An 18,620-nucleotide genomic window follows, 5' to 3' on the forward strand; every position below is an offset into this window, starting at 1 on the left:
CCCTCAGCTTTTGCCACTGAGCTGGGGCAAGAGGCCATCTGAGGAGCTGGCTCTGTGCTGTGCTGGCAGGGCTCCATCCCTTCCCTCACCCTCAGCAGAGCTGCCCCCGGGACAGTCTGGGCTCCTGTTCCCTCTGTCCCTAGCCTGGGTGACATCCAGGCTGCCCTCAAGAACCTGGTTTATCAATGATGAGGAGCATGGCTACTGCGTGATGCAGAGATAACCACTGCCACCACAGCTGTGCACCCAGTGTCCTCCCCTCCCCTTCCCCATCCTCCTTCCCAAGCGGAACCTGTGTCAACCTGCCTTGCCCTGTAGCCAAGTTTCACAACTTTGGGTGCATTCACGTTGAAGGCCAGGAAAGCTGGAGGGGAGAAACGTTCCTCTCCCTGAACCCACCCACTGCTTAATGCAGGGGCTCCCCTGTGGCAGGGCTGGTGGCCCAGGGGCCCGGGGAACTGGTCCCTGTTCCAGTGTGATGGGTGTTTCTGTGCCCCAGCTCTGAGCTCTGCCTGCCTCTGCCTGTGCCAGCAGCCTTTCTCCTTCTGGGGGAAGCTTCCCTTCTGCTCCTTGAATTAAAGCATTAATAAGCCCAGCACCAATCAAGCTCTGAGCGTTTCAAATGCCCCTTTGTTTAATTAGCTCGGCCTCTGCCCGCAGACAGCGGTGGGAGGCGAGGGGCAAGGACCCAGTGCCCAGGAATTCCTCCTCTTTAAGGTGTGGCATTTTGTGCCAACTATTTTCTCTCCCACTCTCACCACCAGCTGCCCAGAATAAAAACCATTTATGGCCAAAGGATCCTCAGAACTTGCAGCATCTCCTGGGGGGGCTGCACCAGCAGGTTAAGCCTCTTGCGTGCCCCAGGGCACTCTTTACCCCCGGGGCAGGAATAAATAACTCAGCTGGTTCACGCTGTGCTTTGTGCTTTGTCCCTTGGCCATGGAAATGGGGCCACTGGCCTTTGCCTCGAGATCCACCTTGGTCCCCTTCAGCGAGTGTCACCCTGGGGACGGGTCCCCGTGTAGCTCCTTGCTCTCTGAGGAGGGGAGAAAGCACGACCCAGCGTTATCGGGAGCGTGTTAACCCCACAGCAAACATGATTTCACTGGTGCAAGGGTGACGGTGGTGACGTTCGAGTGGAGGACATGGTCCCTTCCTCTCCTAATCTAAATTGCTTTATGAGGGGCCAGCAGGTAGACCAAGGCCTCCTGCTCCCTGGGGGACAGGGTGGTCTCTGGGTGGCCCTGTGCTGTGGCACAGCCGAGCCGGGGTTCTCTCACGTGGGGCACTGGTACAGCAGATGGATTAAAATGTTCTTGCTCCCTGGTGGGCTGTGGGGCTGGGCTGCCTGCACCTCCTGTCCTGCCATGGCCTGGCACGTGCCAGCATCCCCCAGTGCCACCAGCAGCCTGCGTGGATGTCCTGCTGCTGTTCCCCTGCAGGGCTGCAGCCACGCAGCCTGTCCCTCCACACACTTGGCTCCTGCCTGCCCATCCCTTGCAGCTTTCCAGTGTCTCACTGGCGGCATTTTTCTCCCCAGACAGACCCTTCAAGGACCTTGGGGCTCAGAACCTGCCTGTGAGGCCTCTCTGCAGCTGAGCTGGGCTGCTCAGACTCCACCATAGCTGCGAGCTGCCTCTGCTCCTTGGGACCATGTTTGCCCCAGGAGTGCCAGTGCTCACTGGGATGGGGATGTGGGAATGCCAGGGCTGCCCACCACCTGGGGACCTGGGTGTGCCACACACAGGGGCAATGAATCCCCCTGTGGGCATCCCAGTCTTATCACACCTGCACTCCTGGAAGCAAGAAGGGCTGGGGGGACAGAGGGAAGGTGCTGCCTGCTATTATCCCACAGGGAGCTCTGCATGTCCCTGCTGGCACCCTGGCAGTAGTGGTGCGTGGCAACCTCCCAGCGTGGTGCCCAGGGACAAACTGTGCCAGGGAGTGGCCCTCCTCCCCCTCAGCAGTGCTCCCACCGACCTGGGCTCCCGGGTGACAAAGCCATCAGCTGTGGGGTGGGGTAGGCCGGCCAGAACAAGCGCCAGGGGCACCTTTCACCTCTTGGCCCCCTCCACAGCCCCCTGTTTGCCCCTCGGTGCCAGAGAAAAGCTCGGATACAGTCTGGCTAGAAAGACGTATTTATTGCGACATCGGTTTGCAACCAGCACTCAACCGCCCCCAGCAGCGACTGCAGACCCACGCACATGCCCTTGACCCTGCTGTGATGCCTCCATGGCCAGCGGGCCACTCCCTGGGGCCACAAGCCCACTCCCCTTTCCAGGCAGGTTCATTGGGGCTGCAGGCTGGGGTCCCGCCGTGCCAGGAGCTGCCTGTGAGCTGGCAGCACGGAGTAAAGAACAGAAGCCGGATTCAGGGTCTGTCATCAGCGTAAGCCACCAGCTGGGATCTCCAAGCAGTCACAAGGCTCTCAGAATCCCAGGGAGAGAGCGGGGTCAACCCCCCCAAGCACATGAGAGGGCTGAGCACGGGCGATGCCGCCGTGCCCTCTGCTCTTACCGCGTTCCCTTGGTGCCAGCCCGGACGCTCTGGGGAGCCGGGAGAGGCGCCAGCCTGGTTTCCCCCTGCAGCCACTACACATATCCTGTCAGGTTGTAGGAATTGACTTCACTCTTGGTCTTCTGCACCTGGCTGACCGAGGGCTGGGGGCTCTTGCTCGCCAGCAGCTGGGGCTGGTAGGCGCTGGAGTAGGCGGTCGTGGTGTCCCGGGCAGGGCAGGAGGTGCAGAGGATGAAGCCGCCGACGAGGGAGAGCAGGGAGGAGATGATGCCGAGGTAAAGAGCCTCCCCGAGCTCGAACTTCATGCTGTCGGGGATGACGGGGTTGTGGAAATCCCGCAGCACCACGTGGATGTTCCACACCAGCGGGATGAAGCAGAGCAGCCCCCCGAGGACGAAGACTGCGCCGCCCGCCACCGCCAGCCGGTCCTTGCCCGGCGAGCCCTGGCTGAAGACGGTGCACCTCATGCCCACGACAGAGAGCAGGCAGGCGAGGGAGGACACGGCGCAGGAGCTCACCATGAGGGCTTGGGCCGCCTGGATGTCGGCGGGCAGGTTGAGCAGGGAGCTGTAGATGTCGCACTGGGTGATGCCCGTGCTGTACGTGGCGCACTCCATCCACAGCCCCTTGGTGAAGCTGATGGCTGTCACGATGCTGGAGCCGATGTAGGAGCTGGTCTTCCAGCTGGGCAGCAGCGTGGCCGTCAGCGTGCCGATGTAGCCCAGGAAGGCCACGGTGTAGCCCAGCAGCTGGAGCCCCATGGACACCATGGTGGGGGCTGGCTGTCACCTCTGTCGCCTAGCCAAGGCTCGCGGCTTGTCGCCCAGGTCCCTCCCGTGTGCTCACGTTCCCATGGCCCTGCGAGAGGCTCTGCTCGCAGCGCTGCAGCTCCACCCCGCTGCCGGGGGTGCTGGTTTTGTGCGGGGTGGGAGCCGTGGGGAGGTTACCTGCGGGAGTGGAAAGCAATCCCTCCCCGATTAACGATTGACCCAAGCCCGTGGAGGAGCGCCAGGCGCCCTTTCACCTCCGCTATCTCCCCAGCCAGGCTCCAGAGGCAGAGCAGCGCTGCCCAGGAAGGACGCCAAAGCCCTCCCCTGCACTGACGCCGCGGGCAGGATGGAGAGCCGGCTGCTGCTGTGGGAAAAGTGCCCACTGCCTTCCTCGAGGTCCCTTGTCTTCTGTGATGCCTCGAGCTGAGGAAGCCGAAAAAGCTATGGCTGCACCATCTTATTTGGGACCCGCTGGAGGTGACTTCATGTGGTAAACCCAAAGCTCCCCCGGCTGAGCAAAGGGGATGGCACCTCATACCCATCTGCGTGGGGCTCACCCAAGGCATCTGCAGTCACCCACGACCCACCCCGAGCTGCCGAGGTTCCTCTGGGACAAAGGGACATGGCCACCTGAGATTGAACCATGGATATCAGCCTTTCTGTGCTGCTGGGGACAAGGATGGAGAGGGATGCGTGTGACAGTGACTCCTGCATCTCCAGGAGAGCCTGGAGGCCCACAGAGGGCAGAATTACATCGGGGCTGGCATCTCCTTTGGGATGCTTCGCCAGCCGAGCAGAGTGACCTGTCCTGTGGAGGGGTGAGCAGTTCGGGGCGCAGCTCATGCTGGGATTTTGTGTCAGTGCCACCTCCTGCCCACAGCCCTGTACACTGACGGGGAGGGGGTTGGCAGAGGTGGTGGAGAGGGTTGGTTTGTTTTCCCTCTGCTTTGTTTAAAAATTCCTCCTTCTGTGGTGCCTTGCGAAACCGGGCTGAGCCCTGGCACCGCGGCCAGTGGCCTCCCTCTCCCTGGGAACGCTCCTGGCTGAGCGTGCTGCCACCACCCAGGGCCTCCCCCTGCTCCTGTTCCCCCCACTGCCACCTCAAATGCTTGGCACCAAAGTTTCCCAGCTTTCCGTCTCCTCTCCTGTGCTCTAACCAAGACCTCCCACAGTGTCTCAGCTGCTGGAAAAGAAACACCTGGGGTGCTCGGGGTGCTCAGGGTGCAGAAAGGCGAGGGAGGGAGCGCTGTGGTACTTACGGAGGGGGCTGGAGGTGCAGGGTGGAACCCAGGGTGGCTGCAGCCGGGGGTCACTCAGGACTGGAGGCGGCTGCTCGGGGCAGGGTGAGCAGCCAGGGCCCCAGCCCAGGGGATCAGGGGCTGCAGTTGTTCAGCTACAGCTTTGCACAATCCACCTGCAAATCTCCTGGGTCAGAGGCTTATTGCAGATCAGAATTAAACCCTTTGGGTGTCGGGAAGGTCTGGGGAGCTGGTTGTCTGTGAATTATTGGGGTAGGTTCACCTAACGGGTTCAGGTTTGAGGCTTGCTGTCATCCTTCTGGACGGCCTTAGTGGCTGGCAGGTGACTGTGTCACCATCCATGTGTCCACTCTGGGCTGTGCTGCCTGTATTGGGGTTCGAGGGGCAATGAAACACCAGCAGGTTGAGCTCCCCACTCCTCAGAGCCAGCCTGAACTTTTGGTTTACTCTTCCTGGCCCTGCTTGTCCTCCACGGGGTTTGTTGTTGTAAGACTACTGGCCCAAATGAGGAGCAAATGGGGAAGGTAATGAGAGCCGTGCTGGCCCCGTGCCCCCTCCTGCTCACCGGCTGCCACAGATGGAGAGGGGCAGGGAGGGCCTCTGGTGACAAATTGTGCTCGGAGCTGAGCCGGGTCCGGCCAGCGTTTGGACAGCGGTGTTTGGGTGCTGATAGCAGAGCTACAGCAGGGACCATTTGCTATTTTCTTTCCTTGTCCCAAACTGAAACTCTCCCAGGAGCAGGAGGTGACTGGTCTGGCAGTGGCACTTTTCTTCGAGTGCTTGGGCAGGGGCAGTGGGCAGGGATGGGATGAATGGCCCTGCTGGGGCCAGGGGCTGCATCAGCCTTGCACTCTCACATCGAGGAACTTTTCTGTACCTCCTGGGGTGGCCCACATCTCAAAAACTCAAAGGAGAGGGCAGGGAACACTGGCAAGTGCTTGCTCTCCCATCTGTGGAAACGGGATCTGGCAGCTCCCTGGGGTGATGGGCCATGGATGCCTGAGCAAGACCATTGCCCTGACAGTGCCTGGGGTCCATCCCTGCCGCGTGTCCTCCCTCCCTGTCCGCTCTTGAGCCTCTCTCGAGCCATCAGCTGCCTCCTGGTGGCTCTGTGCTTGCCACCGCTGTAGCCCGTCAGTGTCCTCATCATGGCCTTTGTGCCCAACACAAGCCCACCACACTGTGCCCACGGCATGCCCAACACTCAGTCCCATCCCACGCCCATTGCACTGTCCCAATCCCGCACCCATCATGCTGCCCCACCGTTCCCCATCCCTTTCCCATCTCCCCTGCCTCCCTTATGCAAATGGCTACAAAGAGCACTTAATCATCCTTGTTAATTGTCTCTACCCTCCCCTGTTCCCCCCCGGGGATTTTCTCACAAATGGTGTCCAAATTTTCCCTTTTGTGTTTTGCTTTTCCACCAGAGATCGCAGCCCCTCCGCCCCCAGCCTCCCCCCGGCCCTCTGTTTACACAACTGGGACAAATTTCACACTGCCGTCCCCACAGCGCCAGCCCCTCGCTCCCCTGCCCCAAAGAATTTGTGAGTCACGGCCGAGGCTGAGCTATAAATGTGTCCCCACCGAGGGTCGGCAGTGTCAGAAGGGACAGCGTCTCCTGCCACCATGCAAGCTGCTGCCTGTCGCCTGACTGCCCACGGCCTCCCAGTGCCGGTGGCCAGTGCCTGCCCACCCCCGGGGCTGGAGCAAGGGACAAGGTACTGGGGGCAGTGGGGCAGGCAGGGGCTGGGGAAGGTGGGATGGGGAAGCTCCAGCTGGGTTTGGGTGAAGGCTGCGGTGCTGGGGACAGCTCTGATCCCAGCGGCCATGGGTGGGACAGAGGGTGCTGCCACTGGGGCAGGGCTGGTCGGGCGGGTGAGGCGAGCAGGGCAAAGGGGAGCGGGCCAGGGTGAGCGGCTGTGGCGCTGAAGCTGCTCTCTCTCTCTCCTAGAGCCCTTCCTCTCTGGAGACCGTGGCTGCCCCGGGCCCAGGAGGGACCCGCGACGCGGCGGGAGGAGATGGACGCTGTGAGTTCGGCACTCCCCACTGCGCCCGTCCCCACGGCCGTCAGGTCCCTGCTGGGGAAAGCCAGGCTCTCGCCCCGGAGGCTCACTTTGTCCCACGGCTGTGCCGTGCCCGCCTCCCCTGGAGCATCCCCGGGGCAGGGCCGGGCCGGGCCCGAGGGGACAGGGCCTGTTCCCAGGCCGGGCCGGGCGGGCATTCCTCACGGCCTTAGTGGGATGCCTGGGCACCAGCTCTGGAGCACGGGGGAGAGATTACGCTGGCAAAAAGCCTGTCAGGAGGGTGTGGGGGTAGATGCCAGCTTCCCTGCGGCGGTGTGAGCGCCTCAGCTCCGGGCCGGGGGCGGGGGGGGTTGCTGGCTGCGTGGCACCCCGGTGCCAGCCCGTGCGCCCTGCGGGACGGGCAGCGGCAGCCCGGTACCACCCGGCTGTGTCTCCCCAGGCTCGGGCAGCGGAGGGGGACGGCGGTCCCAGCAAAGCGCTGGCGTTCTTCCAGCACCCGGTCAGGTACGTGCCCTGGCCCCGGGGCCCCGGGCGGGCGCGGCGGGCGCGGCGGGCGGGGGCTCACCCCGGCTCTCCCCGCACAGGCTCCTCTGGCCCAAGTCCAAGGCCTTTGACCACCTGTACAGCGTGGGGGAGAAGCTGCTGGAGAACTTCCCGGTGCAGGCCACCCTCTTCTTTTATGAGGACTCGGGCAGCGAGGAGGAGGAGGAGGAGGATGAGGAAGAAGAAGAGAGGGATGATGAAGAGGAGGAAGCGACAGGGGACGTGACCGCGGGGCACCCGCGGAATGCTGGCAGCCCCGGCCTCAGCAGGCCGGCGTGAGGCAACAGGCAGGGGAAGGCAGACAGCGCTGCGTGCGGCAGCGGGGCCAGACCCGCCGGAGCTCCGGCCAACTCCCGGGGCCGCCCCCGGGCCGCGCCCGCGCTCCGCGGGACGGCGGAGGGGCTCAGAACTACGACTCCCGGCCGCCACCGCGGCACCGCCCGGCCGCCGCAGCCCGCTCTGATTGGCTGTCGATCCATCCCGAGCAGCGGGAGGAGAGCGTGGCCCCGCCCACCCCGCCGCCCTGCAGCCCCATTGCAAGAGGGAGGCGGTGCGCGCGGGCGGCGGAGGCGCGCGATTGGCCGAGGGGCGGGCGGGGGCGTGGCGGGGGCGGGGCCTCCCCTCCCCGGCCCGTCGGCGGGCGGGAGCGGCTGCGGCGGGCGCGGGGCCGCCATGAGGTACCGGCGGGGCCGGGGTGCGGCGGCGGGGCCGGGGGCAGGAAAGCGGAGCTGTGGGGCCGCGGCTGCGGGGCCGCAGCGGGAGGGAAGGGGCTGGTGCCGCGGAGGGGGGAGCCCTGGGACTGGCGCGGCGGGTCTGGGCGCGTGGCGAACGGCAGAGCGGCGGAGACGAGGAGGACGTGTCGGTGGGGCGGAGGGTGGGGCTGGAAAGATCCCGCACAGCCGGGGAGGTGGGCGGGGGACCCCGCTGTGGGGTGACAGGGGACACGGCGGTCCCTGTTGTAGGGTGGCAGGTGAGGAAGGGGACCCATCTATGGGGTGACACGTGAGCTAGGGAGCCCCGCTATAGGGTGACAGGTGAGGAGGGGGACCCCGCTTGGGGTGACAGGTAGGCGGGGGGGCTCTGCCGTGGGGTGGCAGGTAAGCTGGGGGTCCCTGTTGTGGGGTCACAGGTGAGCTGGGTGTCTCGGCTGTGGGGTGACACTTAGGCTTGAGGGCTCTGCCGTGGGGTGGCACTGAAGGCTGAGGGGGCACTGGAAAGCCCCTGCACACCTGGGCAGGTGGGCTGGGGGTCCCTGCCGTGGGGTGGCAGATGAGCTGGGGGTCCCTGCCGTGGGGTGGCTCTGGAAGCTGAGCGCAGCGGGTGTCATTTGGAGTTGGGTTTGGGCACACAGGGGCCGGGCTGGGGCTGCCGGGGCAGCGTGAGGACCAGCCAGGGAGCAGGGTGGGGTGTGGAGGCTGCTTTGGGAGGGCGAGGCTTTCTGCCCTCTCAAGCGTAGCCGGTGTAGCCTCTTCTCCTCGCCGTGGCTCTTGGCACGGAAAAGCCCCAGCATTGCTGGGATCCAGCGGAGCCGCTGGCACGGCGGCTACGTGATGCTGGCACAGTCGGCATCCTCCCTGCGCGCCGTGGCGCGTCACTGGGCGCTGTGGGTCCCCCCGACCCGTGCCTGTGCCACCCTCAGCCTGTCGAGGCGGTGCCACCTCCCAGAGCGGACCCCCGGGTCCCCTCGGGGTCCGCGGGGAGCCGGCTCCACGCGCGCTCCGTGTTTTCCCGGCACGATTTCCTCCTCTGGCAGCAGTGACGGGAGCGGGGGCGGAGATGGGGGGAGCCTGGGGGAGACACAAATGTGCGACTGCAGCATCCTCACTCCCATGGCTGCATCCCTCGCGCCTCCTCACGGTTGCCTTAGCAACCTCCTATCGATGGGGTATTTATAGAGGATGGGAAGCCGGAGGGGGGGGATCGGGAATGGGTGGGCGTCTGCTAGGTCAGCCTCCAGCTTCAGGCTTCTCTCAGCTTGCGTGGGGGCAGGAGGGATGCTGCTCCCCTTGGCGTCGGCGTGTGCACTGCTCCAGCTTTTCCTGCTCGCTGGAGCCAGGGGAGGCGGCCAGGAATTTGCATGTGGAAATAAAAATCAGCATCTTGGGACGTCTGCCCTTCTCACCGGCCTTGCTCGGGCTGGGGGGCTTGTGTGCACCTCCCTGATTGTGGCACTGGGTGCATTGACACAGATACGTGGAAGAAAGGAAAAGAGTGTAAATGAAATCAAACAGCATTAAATTTGTTGCCTGATGTGTGACGTGAGAATATCCTTCTTTCTGTGTCTTTGTTCTCCTGTCCGTCAGAGGGGGAGAATGCCCGTAACAAGGAGGGTTTGTGTGGAAACTGTGGCATGCTCTCTGTGTTGTGCTTTCTTTTATCCTGGGGCTTTGGGTCTCTTTGTAAAAACTGATGACAGCAGAAGTGGGTCAGGTGGTCCCTGCTCAGAGCCTGTGGGGGAATTCATGGATCCAGAGGCCTCTCACATCCCCCAGAAGGGCTCAGAGAAGCAGGATTGGGCTCTGGGGCACTGGAGGCAGCAGACCCCTCCCGTGTGCTTCTGGTGCTTTGCTGCTTTCCCTCGCTCTTGCTTCAACTCCAGACTGAGGTTTGCAGTCTGAGCTTCCCAAACTGTTGGGAAGAAGCTGCTTTCTCTCTCTGGACACAGCTCCAGGCTTGCATGCCCTCTTGCCCCTTTATGGTGTAGGAGCCTTGGAAAGCACAGCAAACCTGATGTTGGCAAGGAGAGGTGCCCCATTTACTGGAAGGTGGCTGTTGTGAGGTGTGCTGGTGTGCAGCATCAGCCCTTCTGTGTGCCTGCCTTTTAGGTGAAAGGAGAACTGTGTTTCCAGCCCTGCTGGCCCTGTGAACAGCTCTGTGCTGTCCCTCACCTCCCTCCAGCAGAGCAGATCCAAGTGCTTTTGGAATAACTGGATATCTAAAGTCCTGGGCCTGGGACCAGCGTGTGGTTTAGTTCCTGCTGTTTCTCACCATGCTTGCTCCTTCATCTGCAGTAAATCCCTGCAGGAGCTGGGCAGTCCTGTCCCCTCTGTCTCCTGACAGAGGTGTCACAGCAAGTGTCACACACAGCAATAGTCAGCCCAGGGCAGTCTGATCCATGGGGCATTGAGCACAGGGAGAAGACAAAGCATGACAAACAAGCAGATATCCTCTGCTTCTGCAGAGCTTTGTTTAACTTCTGTTTTGTTTAGTTTAGTTTTGCTTTTGAAGCACAAAGAGTGCTTGTCCAGCTGGAGAGCTGTTGTCCTGGCTGTGCAGGGAGCTCTGTCACTCTTGCTGCTGCCCTTAGCTTGGCCCAACAACCAGATTGTGGGTAGGAGTTGCAGAAGTGAGAACTGGCACGTCTGTGAAGTTGCTCTAAAATAAGATGATTGCTTCACCTGTATCCATCAATCTCTTGTGGAAGGGAAGAGCACCAGGCTGCTCCCAGCAGTCTCTGACATGCAGGTCATCTCGTCTGCTGGTGAGAAATGGGGTCTATCCTTCATCCAGTTCTTCTCTTCCTGCTTGGCTGGTCTGCAAGGGCCCTGCTTCTCCCTGGGAGCTGAGGGTGCCCTGAGCCCTTCCAGCCCCTCCAGGCAGGTGAAGAGCAGGGAGGCAGCTGGAATCCTTGGCTCTCTGCAGAGGCACTGCTGGGCTGGGATCTGTCGTGGGTCCAGCGCTCAGCACCGTGCTTTCTGCGTGAATCTGAGCCTGGGTAACGGAGCTTTGTGCTTTGAAACTGGCTTGGAAATTTAAGCTGTCAGTGACTCTCCTGTTTTCTTCCCTGCAGGTAGGCAGGAGCCCCCCTTGGCCGAGTGAGGCAGCATGGCAAGTAAGTGCTCCCCAGGCAAGACGGAGAGGTGCTGGTGGTGTTGGAGGAGAGAAGGGGGATGTTTGACAGCCTCCTCTCAAGAAAGGGGTGCCTGTGCATTTTGGGGGGTGTTATTCTCTGTGGGGAGCAGCTGCCATCGGCTGTGGGCCCTGGGTGAGGTCTGAGGTCCGGCCTGACTTGTGCTTCTCTCTCCCCTCTGCAAGGTGGGAGTCGAGAGGAGGTGCTGAAGGTCTGACCTCTCCGGGACTACCCGGAGGCTGCAGCCTTTCTGTCTCTGTGTGGTGCTTGCTGTGCAGGACGGGCCTCCCCAGGGCTCTCTGGGCTGCCTGTCTGCGCTGACATCTCTCATCAGCAGTGCTCCTCGTGCCCATGGCTGGCACCCTGCCAATGCCCACCCTGGGGGCCACACTGCCCTGTGGGGCCGGTGGCACCGGGGCTCTGTGTTCTGTGGAAGCTGCCGAGCTCAGCCCCACCCCGAGCTCGCTGTGGCACACCCAGAGCAGTGCTGGGCCAGCACTAAAGATGGGCTGAGCCTGGCGAGGCTGCAGACAGCTGTGTGCTCTGTCCAGAGCTGGGCTCAAGCCTCCCTCCTGGCTCTCGTGGGCAGCCTGCACGGAGGCTGCGTGCCCCGCTGTGATGGGAGCGTAAGGAGGACGGCAGTAGTGAAGGGCAGATGGAGAGATCTGTCTGGGATCTCGGGATTTGCTCGGAGTGTCACCAGAGCCAGCTGTGAAGGTGGAGGCAGTAGCCACGCTGGGGAGGAGGAGGACCCCAGGAATGACAGGTATGCCTTCTTTCTTTATCTGTGCTGTGCTCGGTGCGGGAGGGAGCAGAGATCTTCGGGCAGTGTTTTTAAAAGGCTGCTTTAATCTTGAGTTAATGAGGAGGGTGCCCAGCTGGCTCCCTGTCTTCCTCCACTGCTGCCTTTTCTCCTTCCCAGAGCTCAGGTGCTGGCTCACCAGCATGTCCTGCTGGTGGAAGGTGTCCCCTGTGGTGGCAGTGTCCCCTTCACGGTGGCCCCGATGTGCAGGGGGGGATGTGGTGATGGGCAGGTTCTCCACCACATGCTCCCTGCCATCCCTGGCTGTCCCTCTGCAGGCACAGCCACAGTCCTTCCCCAGAGAAGCAGCCCCAGGGTGTCCCCCCCAAGCAGGGCAGCTGAGACATGGGGTGGTGTCCACCAGGGGCCAGCAGCACCCCAGGAAACCCAGCAGGGATGAGGTGAACCCAGCCCTTGCTTCCCCTGCCTAAAAGCTCTGATCTTTCCTGAGCACCGGTTCTCCAGCTGGTGTGGGGAGGCTTGGAGAGGCACAGGGGATCAGCACTGAGGCTGCTGGGCATGGGCAGGTCCCCTCAGCCCCGTGGTTTGGGGACAGGACCTGCTTGGCTATGTGCTCTTCATGCCAGCTGGGGATCCAGTAGAGATGAGAGGCTCGTTTCCTGAGGGCCAGTGGTTCTCCTGCTCTGGTCCCGAGCCACGTGGGAGCTCTCTGCACTTTCAAGGGGAGGGAGCAGTGACTCAGTTTCTGCTCTCCTGCCATTTCTATGTCCCTGAAGGAAATTGCATGTGGGGAAAAACACACACCTCTGCCACAGCATGCTTGCAGTTGGGACAGTGCTTTTGATACCTGCCTGCCTGTGTGTCTGTTTTTATTTCCTACCTTAGTGGCCAGCTCAGCATGGCAAAGCAGGGAAGGGGTCCAGTGACTGCTTTCTGCAGGGATGGAAAACCCTGACAGTGAGATCTGCAGCCGAGCCTGTTGCTCTAAGATGTGCTGAGGAAGTTGAAATCCGAGTCTCAGGCTCAAGTGCCAAGGAGGGGAGAGTTTATACCACGGCCTGATCAAGGTGGGAGGCAAAGGAGGTGAGGCCAGACTTCTCCAGCAAAGTACAGGACATTTGCAGAATGAATGTTGTCTTTGTAAAATTTCATCTCCTTCTGGAAAGGCTCAAGACAAGGTCAGCCTGCCAGCCTGTTCCTCTCCAGCCAGGATAGCCCTCCTCAACTGTGAAAGCCAAGGCAAGCTGATCCCTGCCCTTCTGCAAGATGCCTTCTGTGCCTCTTGAAAAAGCTTTTTCGGTTGTCCTTGTAAAAAAAAAAAAATGGTTTGCATAATAAAGTCGATTCTGAGGGAAGATCTGTGACTCACATCATTCATGCTGCTCTTCATTCACACCTCAGTGGTTCAGCCCTCTGCAAACTCTCAGAGAAGCAAGGCATTAATAAATCACGAGGGGGAAATGCACCTACACAGCACAAAAGCAGCTCAGTGCCTCCAAGCCCAGGCTGGTGTAGCACCGTAGTAGTTGTTTATTACACCATGATCTTGTCCCTGTTGATATTTCCAAATACTCACAAATACGTTGCTGTATTGTTTCAGCAGCAGGATACATGGAAGGTAAAGCAGAAGGAAACTTGCCTTTCTCCCTGGCAAAAGGCTCCTAAGGAAAGAAGTTGGTGGCTTTTCACTGACTGTTTTGCTTGTGGAGCCAGCATTTTGTTAGCACCAAGCTGGTCAGCTGGGAGATTCTGTCCCCATGCCTCCTTTGATGCTGCTGCTGTGTGAATGGGTTCACCTTGTTGATCCAGTGGAAGACTGAGCCTGAGGGTGAAGGAGGTAAATAGGTTCCTGTGGATCACCCAGCTGAACTGATTCATCTTCCCAAGGGAAGCAGCAGGATTTTGTGGCTTGGTGGGAAGAGCTGGAACCAGCCTACAGATGAGTGTGTTGAACAGCGTTGTGGAAACACTCATTCATGAAATGCGTGTTTGGATCCTGGAAGGATCATGTTTTGTGTGAAGTTTCTGTTCTCTGAGCAAACAGCTTCTTTGCCTCCTGTGCTGCTGCAGGTCCTGGCAGGTGCTTGCCTCCTGCAGCCTTGGAGGTGTCCCTCCTGCAGGATATCAGGAGAGGCTTTGATGTCTCCTGTGCAGGGAGGAAGGTGCTGTTCCTGCTCCATCTGGCTTCAGGACTGCATGTGCTGTGGGAAGACTTGAGGAGTCTCCCAGGCTTTGGGAGCAGAGGAAAGTTTGTGAGGCCTCTCCATCAAAACACAGTGGGGATGAGAATGCGATGCTGTGTGAGGAGAGGTTGCTCAGGCCCCTGACTCGCATCCCCCTGTGCTGTCCCCATGTTTTGGGGATGTTTGCCCTTGTTGTCCTGGGCCTGGGAGAAGACAGTGGTTTCTCTGGGGCCTGAACAGAGTCCTTGATGCCACCTGAGCTTGCATGACCCCTGAGCAGCTGACAGCAGGGACACCAGCTTCCAGCAGGCTGTTGTGCTGAACTGTGGGCTGTGAGTCCCTCTTGGTGCTGGCCCCGTGTCCTGGCAGAGCTCTGTGTCCCAGCCCTGTGGGGTCTTGCTCTCTCAGTGGGATCTCCCTTGCCCTGCAGCAAAGGGGCAGAAAGATTAAATCCATCAGGGGCAGAAGGCTGGAAACAAATACTTTTGGAGCCTTTTGTCTCTTCCTCAGTTGCCCTGTGTGGCTGCAACTGCTGCTTCTGATGTCTCTAGCAACTCAGCCCTGGCAGGAGGGCTCCCGGTGCCATATGTCTCTGGGCAGACCCCAAGAGTCTGTCCTGTGCCACTCTGGCTGTCCTACCTGCTGTCCTACGTGATTGTAGCCCTGGGTTTTTGGTGTTGGGGATGCATGTGGCATCAGGGAGCTGGGTCGGAAAGCCTGGCTGGGCAGAGGTCAGGTATGGGGCTGTCCCTGCTCAGAATGTCTCTGCCTTGTGTGTTGCAGTGTTCTTGGGAGCCAGGAATGCCCACTCGCTCCTGAAACGCTTTCCCAGAGCCAATGGCTTCCTGGAGGAGATCCGGCAGGGCACCATCGAGCGGGAGTGCGTCGAGGAGGTCTGCAGCTATGAGGAGGTCAAGGAGGTGTTTGAGAACAAGGAGAAGACGGTGCGTTTGTCCTGAGCTGCTCCCTACTGCATGTGGGAGGGGAGCACCTCAGCAGGCTGGAGACAGAAGGAAAGCACCGGGGGAACAGCCTCTCCTGTTCCCTTTGTCCTCTTCTGGCTGCAGGCAGCGTGTTGTGGCTTCACTTCTCAGCATGGCTTTCCCTTCCTAGGCAATGGCCTCACCTTGCTTTTGCCAGGACTCCCTGCCCACAGCTGCAGGTTGAGCTGGTGCTCCCGTGGCACGTGTGGCAAATCTGTGCTGTTGTCCATGATTCTCTAGGCTGGGCTTGGTGTGGAATAAATTTTTCCCTGCTTGCTGTGGGATATTGAGGGATGTTCCCGGGTCCTTCTGCGTTGGTTCCCACAGCACCTCAGGGGTGGGGGACATCCACAGTGCTGCCCCTTTTGTGGGCCTGGGGAGGGCGGTGATTATTGCTGGTGGTGGCTGGGGCCCTTCTCCCACCTGCAGCACGTGATGGTTGTTTCTCTGTTCCCGTCGCAGATGGAGTTCTGGAAAGGCTACACCAGCTCTGTGTACTCTGTCAAGGACCCCGGGCACAGCACGGAGCGCTCTGACGCTATGTACGTGGTGGTGCCCCTCTTGGGAGTGGCTCTTCTCATAGTCATCGCCCTCTTCATCATCTGGAGGTGCCAGCTGCAAAAGGCCACCCGCCACCGCCCTTCCTACGCCCAGAACCGTTACCTGGCCAGCCGGACGGGCCGCAGCCTCCCCAGGGTCATGGTGTACCGGGAGCGGTCGCAGAGCCAAGGGGAGACCCAGTACCAGCGGGAAGCCAGCAGCCGGGGGGCTGGGGATGCCAGAGCCGGGGGCACCCCCCAGCCAGAGGGCACCCTGTGCCCGCCAGAGCATTCTGTCTCCGTCCTCTCCAGACTGTCCAGTGCCACGCCCCCGCCTTCCTACGAGGAGGTGACGGGCCACCCGGAGAGCAGCAGCGGCGAGGAGACCAGCGTCTCCTACAATGACCCTCCGCCCAAGTACGAAGAGATCGTGGCCACGGCCCCTGCCGCGGCCAAATAGCGGGTCTGCCTCCCTCCTGCCTCGTCACACACTCACACTCACCCAGCCACCCTCCCCTCGCCATGCCTGGGACCCCCTTCAGGTGTTCGTCAGGCCCCCGTCTCACCTGTACAATCTGGTGCCATCACACAATAGCCTTACCCTCCTAACCAAAAATAGCTGTCCCCAGGTGGGGTGAGGCAGGGCTGTGGCATGGCTCTGGAGCCAGCCAGCCATCTCCTGCCCCTCACTCCCCGCTCACGTAAGTGCTGTAGCAGCCAGGGCCGAGCAGCAGCTTGTTCCTGGCTCAATGTGGGGGGTCACCCCGTGGTGCATTTGATTTCCTCACTTCCCCCTCAAACAGACATGACATTTCCCACGATTAGAGCAGCCTTGCTGCCTCCCTGGGCTGCTGCTCAGCCTCACCCCATGTCCTCCCTGGGCCCTGTTCTACTGCTCAGGGCTCTGATTAGGTGATGGAGATGCAGGATTGGTGTGGCAAGTTTTTGTCCATCCCTGCAGTTGGTGGGGCCAGCTCTGTGGGGAGATGGTGCCTCCTCCATGCGGATTTGTTGCCGAGTGGGAGGGGGGAGCCCGGTCCACACGGCGGTGTTTGTAGTGATATTTGCTGTGTGGAGACCAGGGAGGAGCAGCTAGAAGGCGCTCTCTGATCTCCTAGATCTCTTTGGAAAGGGAGAAAGGGCTTGTGGTGGTCTTGTACTTGAGGTAAGTGACTTTGGAGTAGCAGGGCCTTTTCCTGATGCTCTCTGCTTTCCCCCTGTGGGTGCTGAGCAGCTGGAGGTCTGGCTGCTGAAGAGCTGGCCAAGGGGGTCCTCTCTGACCCGGACCCAAATGTGGTCTCGTGGCTTTAAGTGATGGGGATTCAGCTCTCTCCTGGAGCGTGGTCTGTCTGGTGTCTGCCCCAGAGGCGAGAGAGAGCCTGCAGACAGGCCAAACCTCCCCTCTCCCTACCCTAAACCTCTCTGCCCTGCCTGGCTCCTCTCTTTGGGGCTTTTTGTCTTCCAGAGCAGGTACAGTGGAATGCGAGACCCCACTCTCCTCCTGAGCTCTCAGGTGGGCTGAGTGTTTGGTGTCCAGGGCTGTGGCATGGAACTCCTGCTGACAGGAACCACAAGACCACAGACCGTGCCTTGACAGTCAGGAGCAGGGCCAAGCCTGCTCAGGTGGTTGTGTTGCCAGGGCAGGGCAGAGCCAGGTGCTTTGCTGTGGGATCAGTGTCCCCTTTCCCTGGGCAGCTGCCTGTAGGGTCCAGGCAACGGGGCTGTCCTTCCCCAGTCATGTCTGATGGATTAATACAAGGGTTGTCCTCCAACCCCCCCAGAAGCAGCCCAGAAGCTCCCAGCACTGCCAGCACCCGGTGTTCACCCAGCACCAGCCTCTCCACCAGCACCAAAAGGCTATTGTTCATCCATCAGTGGCCTGCATCCCGCCCGGCCCCAGTGATGCCCTCGCAGCTGGTGCCCTCAGCCCAGAGCTGAGGCCTGCCCAGCGTGGCTGCTCTCGGGGCAGGACATGCTGGCACCTCGCCTGTCCCCTGCCTAGCCTTAGCAGGTCGGGGTTATGGGGAGAACTGACAGTGTCAGGGCCAGAGCTAGAGAGCACCGGAGGGAAACACAAGGGTGCTCCGCATCCTCTGTCTTTGATGCTCGGTCATTATCCCTGCAGTTTGTATTCTGTAAGACTTGGTATATTTCTGTGCAAAAACGAAAAGGGATTTATTAAAAAACCCTCACGGTCTGAGTGGCACAGGGTGGCTTTTTCCCACAGAGGGTGTTGTGGGGGACAGTGACACCAATAACCCCTGCCACGGCTGCTGGACCGATCCCAGTGAGGATGGGAGTGTCTGGGAGTGAAGCCCACACATCCAGCTGGAGCCCTGAACTTCACCTGGCCATGTGGGGTACCCTCTGAGAAACCTGAGCGGGTGTCCCGCGAGCCCCGAGCTGCCGGCAGGTGAGATGCAGAGAGGTTTTCTGAGGGGATTGAGGCGCATAGGTTGTCCTGCCGTCCTCCGTGCGCTCCTAAACCCCTTAGATAATCCCCTTTAAATAGCAAGACTAGGGCAGCGGGGGATTTATTTTAAGTCCTTTCAAACCCAGATTTTACGGTCAGGTCTCGGGCCCTGTCCCCATTCAGAAGTGTTTAAAACTGCCGTTAATCCCAAAGGGATCATTCATCGCCGCGGAGGGCAGAGATTAGCTCCGGCACAGGGCGGCCCCGGGGCTGTGCCGGCCCGGGGGCTGCGGGGGCTGCGGGGAGCGGGCTTTGCCCGGGGATGGGGACACGGGGACGGTCCTGGCGACAGCGATCCCTGTGTTCTGACACGCGGCTGAGCAGGGCTGCGGACGGGAGGGCTCCCGGCGGAGGTGGCACCAGGACGAGTCGCAACGTCTTAATCACCGGCTGCGGCTTTAAGCGAGGAGGGACCGGCTGGACACCGGGGGCAGGGCTGGATACCGGGGGCAGGGCTGGACACCGGGGGCAGGGCTCATTACCGGGGGGCCGGGCTGAATACCGGGGCAGGGCTGGACACCGGGGGCCGGGCTGGATACCGGGGGCAGGGCTGGATACCGGGGGCAGGGCTGGATACCGGGGGCCGGGCTGGATACCGGGGGCAGGGCTGAATACCGGGGGCCGGGCTGGATACCGGGGGCAGGGCTCATTACTGGGGGCAGGGCTGGATACCGGGAGGCCGGGCTCATTACCGGGGGCCGGGCTAATTACCGGGA

The 18,620-nt window shown here is 61.1% G+C and overlaps 3 protein-coding genes across 8 annotated transcripts; 2 read left to right on the forward strand and 1 right to left on the reverse strand.

The window, feature by feature from the left end:
* Positions 1–2,122: 2,122 nt before the first annotated feature.
* On the reverse strand, positions 2,123–4,773 carry CLDN2 (claudin 2). Its single transcript, XM_053990096.1, has one exon. The coding sequence runs from the start codon at positions 3,285–3,287 to the stop codon at positions 2,592–2,594; it is 696 nt and encodes a 231-aa protein (XP_053846071.1). The 5' UTR covers positions 3,288–4,773; the 3' UTR covers positions 2,123–2,591.
* On the forward strand, positions 4,045–7,559 carry RIPPLY1 (ripply transcriptional repressor 1). The gene is made up of 5 exons (XM_053990103.1): positions 4,045–4,105; positions 5,974–6,264; positions 6,498–6,573; positions 7,010–7,074; positions 7,155–7,559. The coding sequence occupies exons 2-5, from the start codon at positions 6,119–6,121 to the stop codon at positions 7,390–7,392; spliced, it is 525 nt and encodes a 174-aa protein (XP_053846078.1). The 5' UTR covers positions 4,045–4,105; positions 5,974–6,118; the 3' UTR covers positions 7,393–7,559.
* A 172-nt stretch (positions 7,560–7,731) lies between these two features.
* Positions 7,732–17,628, forward strand: PRRG3 (proline rich and Gla domain 3). 6 transcript variants are annotated; one of them, XR_008439353.1, is made up of 5 exons: positions 7,743–7,790; positions 10,904–10,945; positions 11,149–11,729; positions 12,612–12,793; positions 14,693–14,769. XR_008439353.1 is itself a non-coding variant. In XM_053990094.1 (4 exons), the coding sequence occupies exons 2-4, from the start codon at positions 10,939–10,941 to the stop codon at positions 15,889–15,891; spliced, it is 705 nt and encodes a 234-aa protein (XP_053846069.1). In that variant the 5' UTR covers positions 7,732–7,790; positions 10,904–10,938; the 3' UTR covers positions 15,892–17,628. The 6 variants fall into 6 exon arrangements, 2 of the variants coding, with proteins under 2 accessions (XP_053846069.1, XP_053846070.1); XR_008439352.1 differs by lacking the exon at positions 14,693–14,769 and adding an exon at positions 12,893–13,081; XM_053990094.1 differs by lacking the exons at positions 11,149–11,729; positions 12,612–12,793 and adding an exon at positions 15,355–17,628 and having other exon boundaries at positions 7,732–7,790; positions 14,693–14,853.
* The last annotated feature ends 992 nt before the right edge of the window (positions 17,629–18,620 follow it).

This window comes from Vidua macroura, chromosome 14, assembly GCF_024509145.1.
Source record: "Vidua macroura isolate BioBank_ID:100142 chromosome 14, ASM2450914v1, whole genome shotgun sequence".
Taxonomy (NCBI): Eukaryota; Metazoa; Chordata; class Aves; order Passeriformes; family Viduidae; genus Vidua; species Vidua macroura.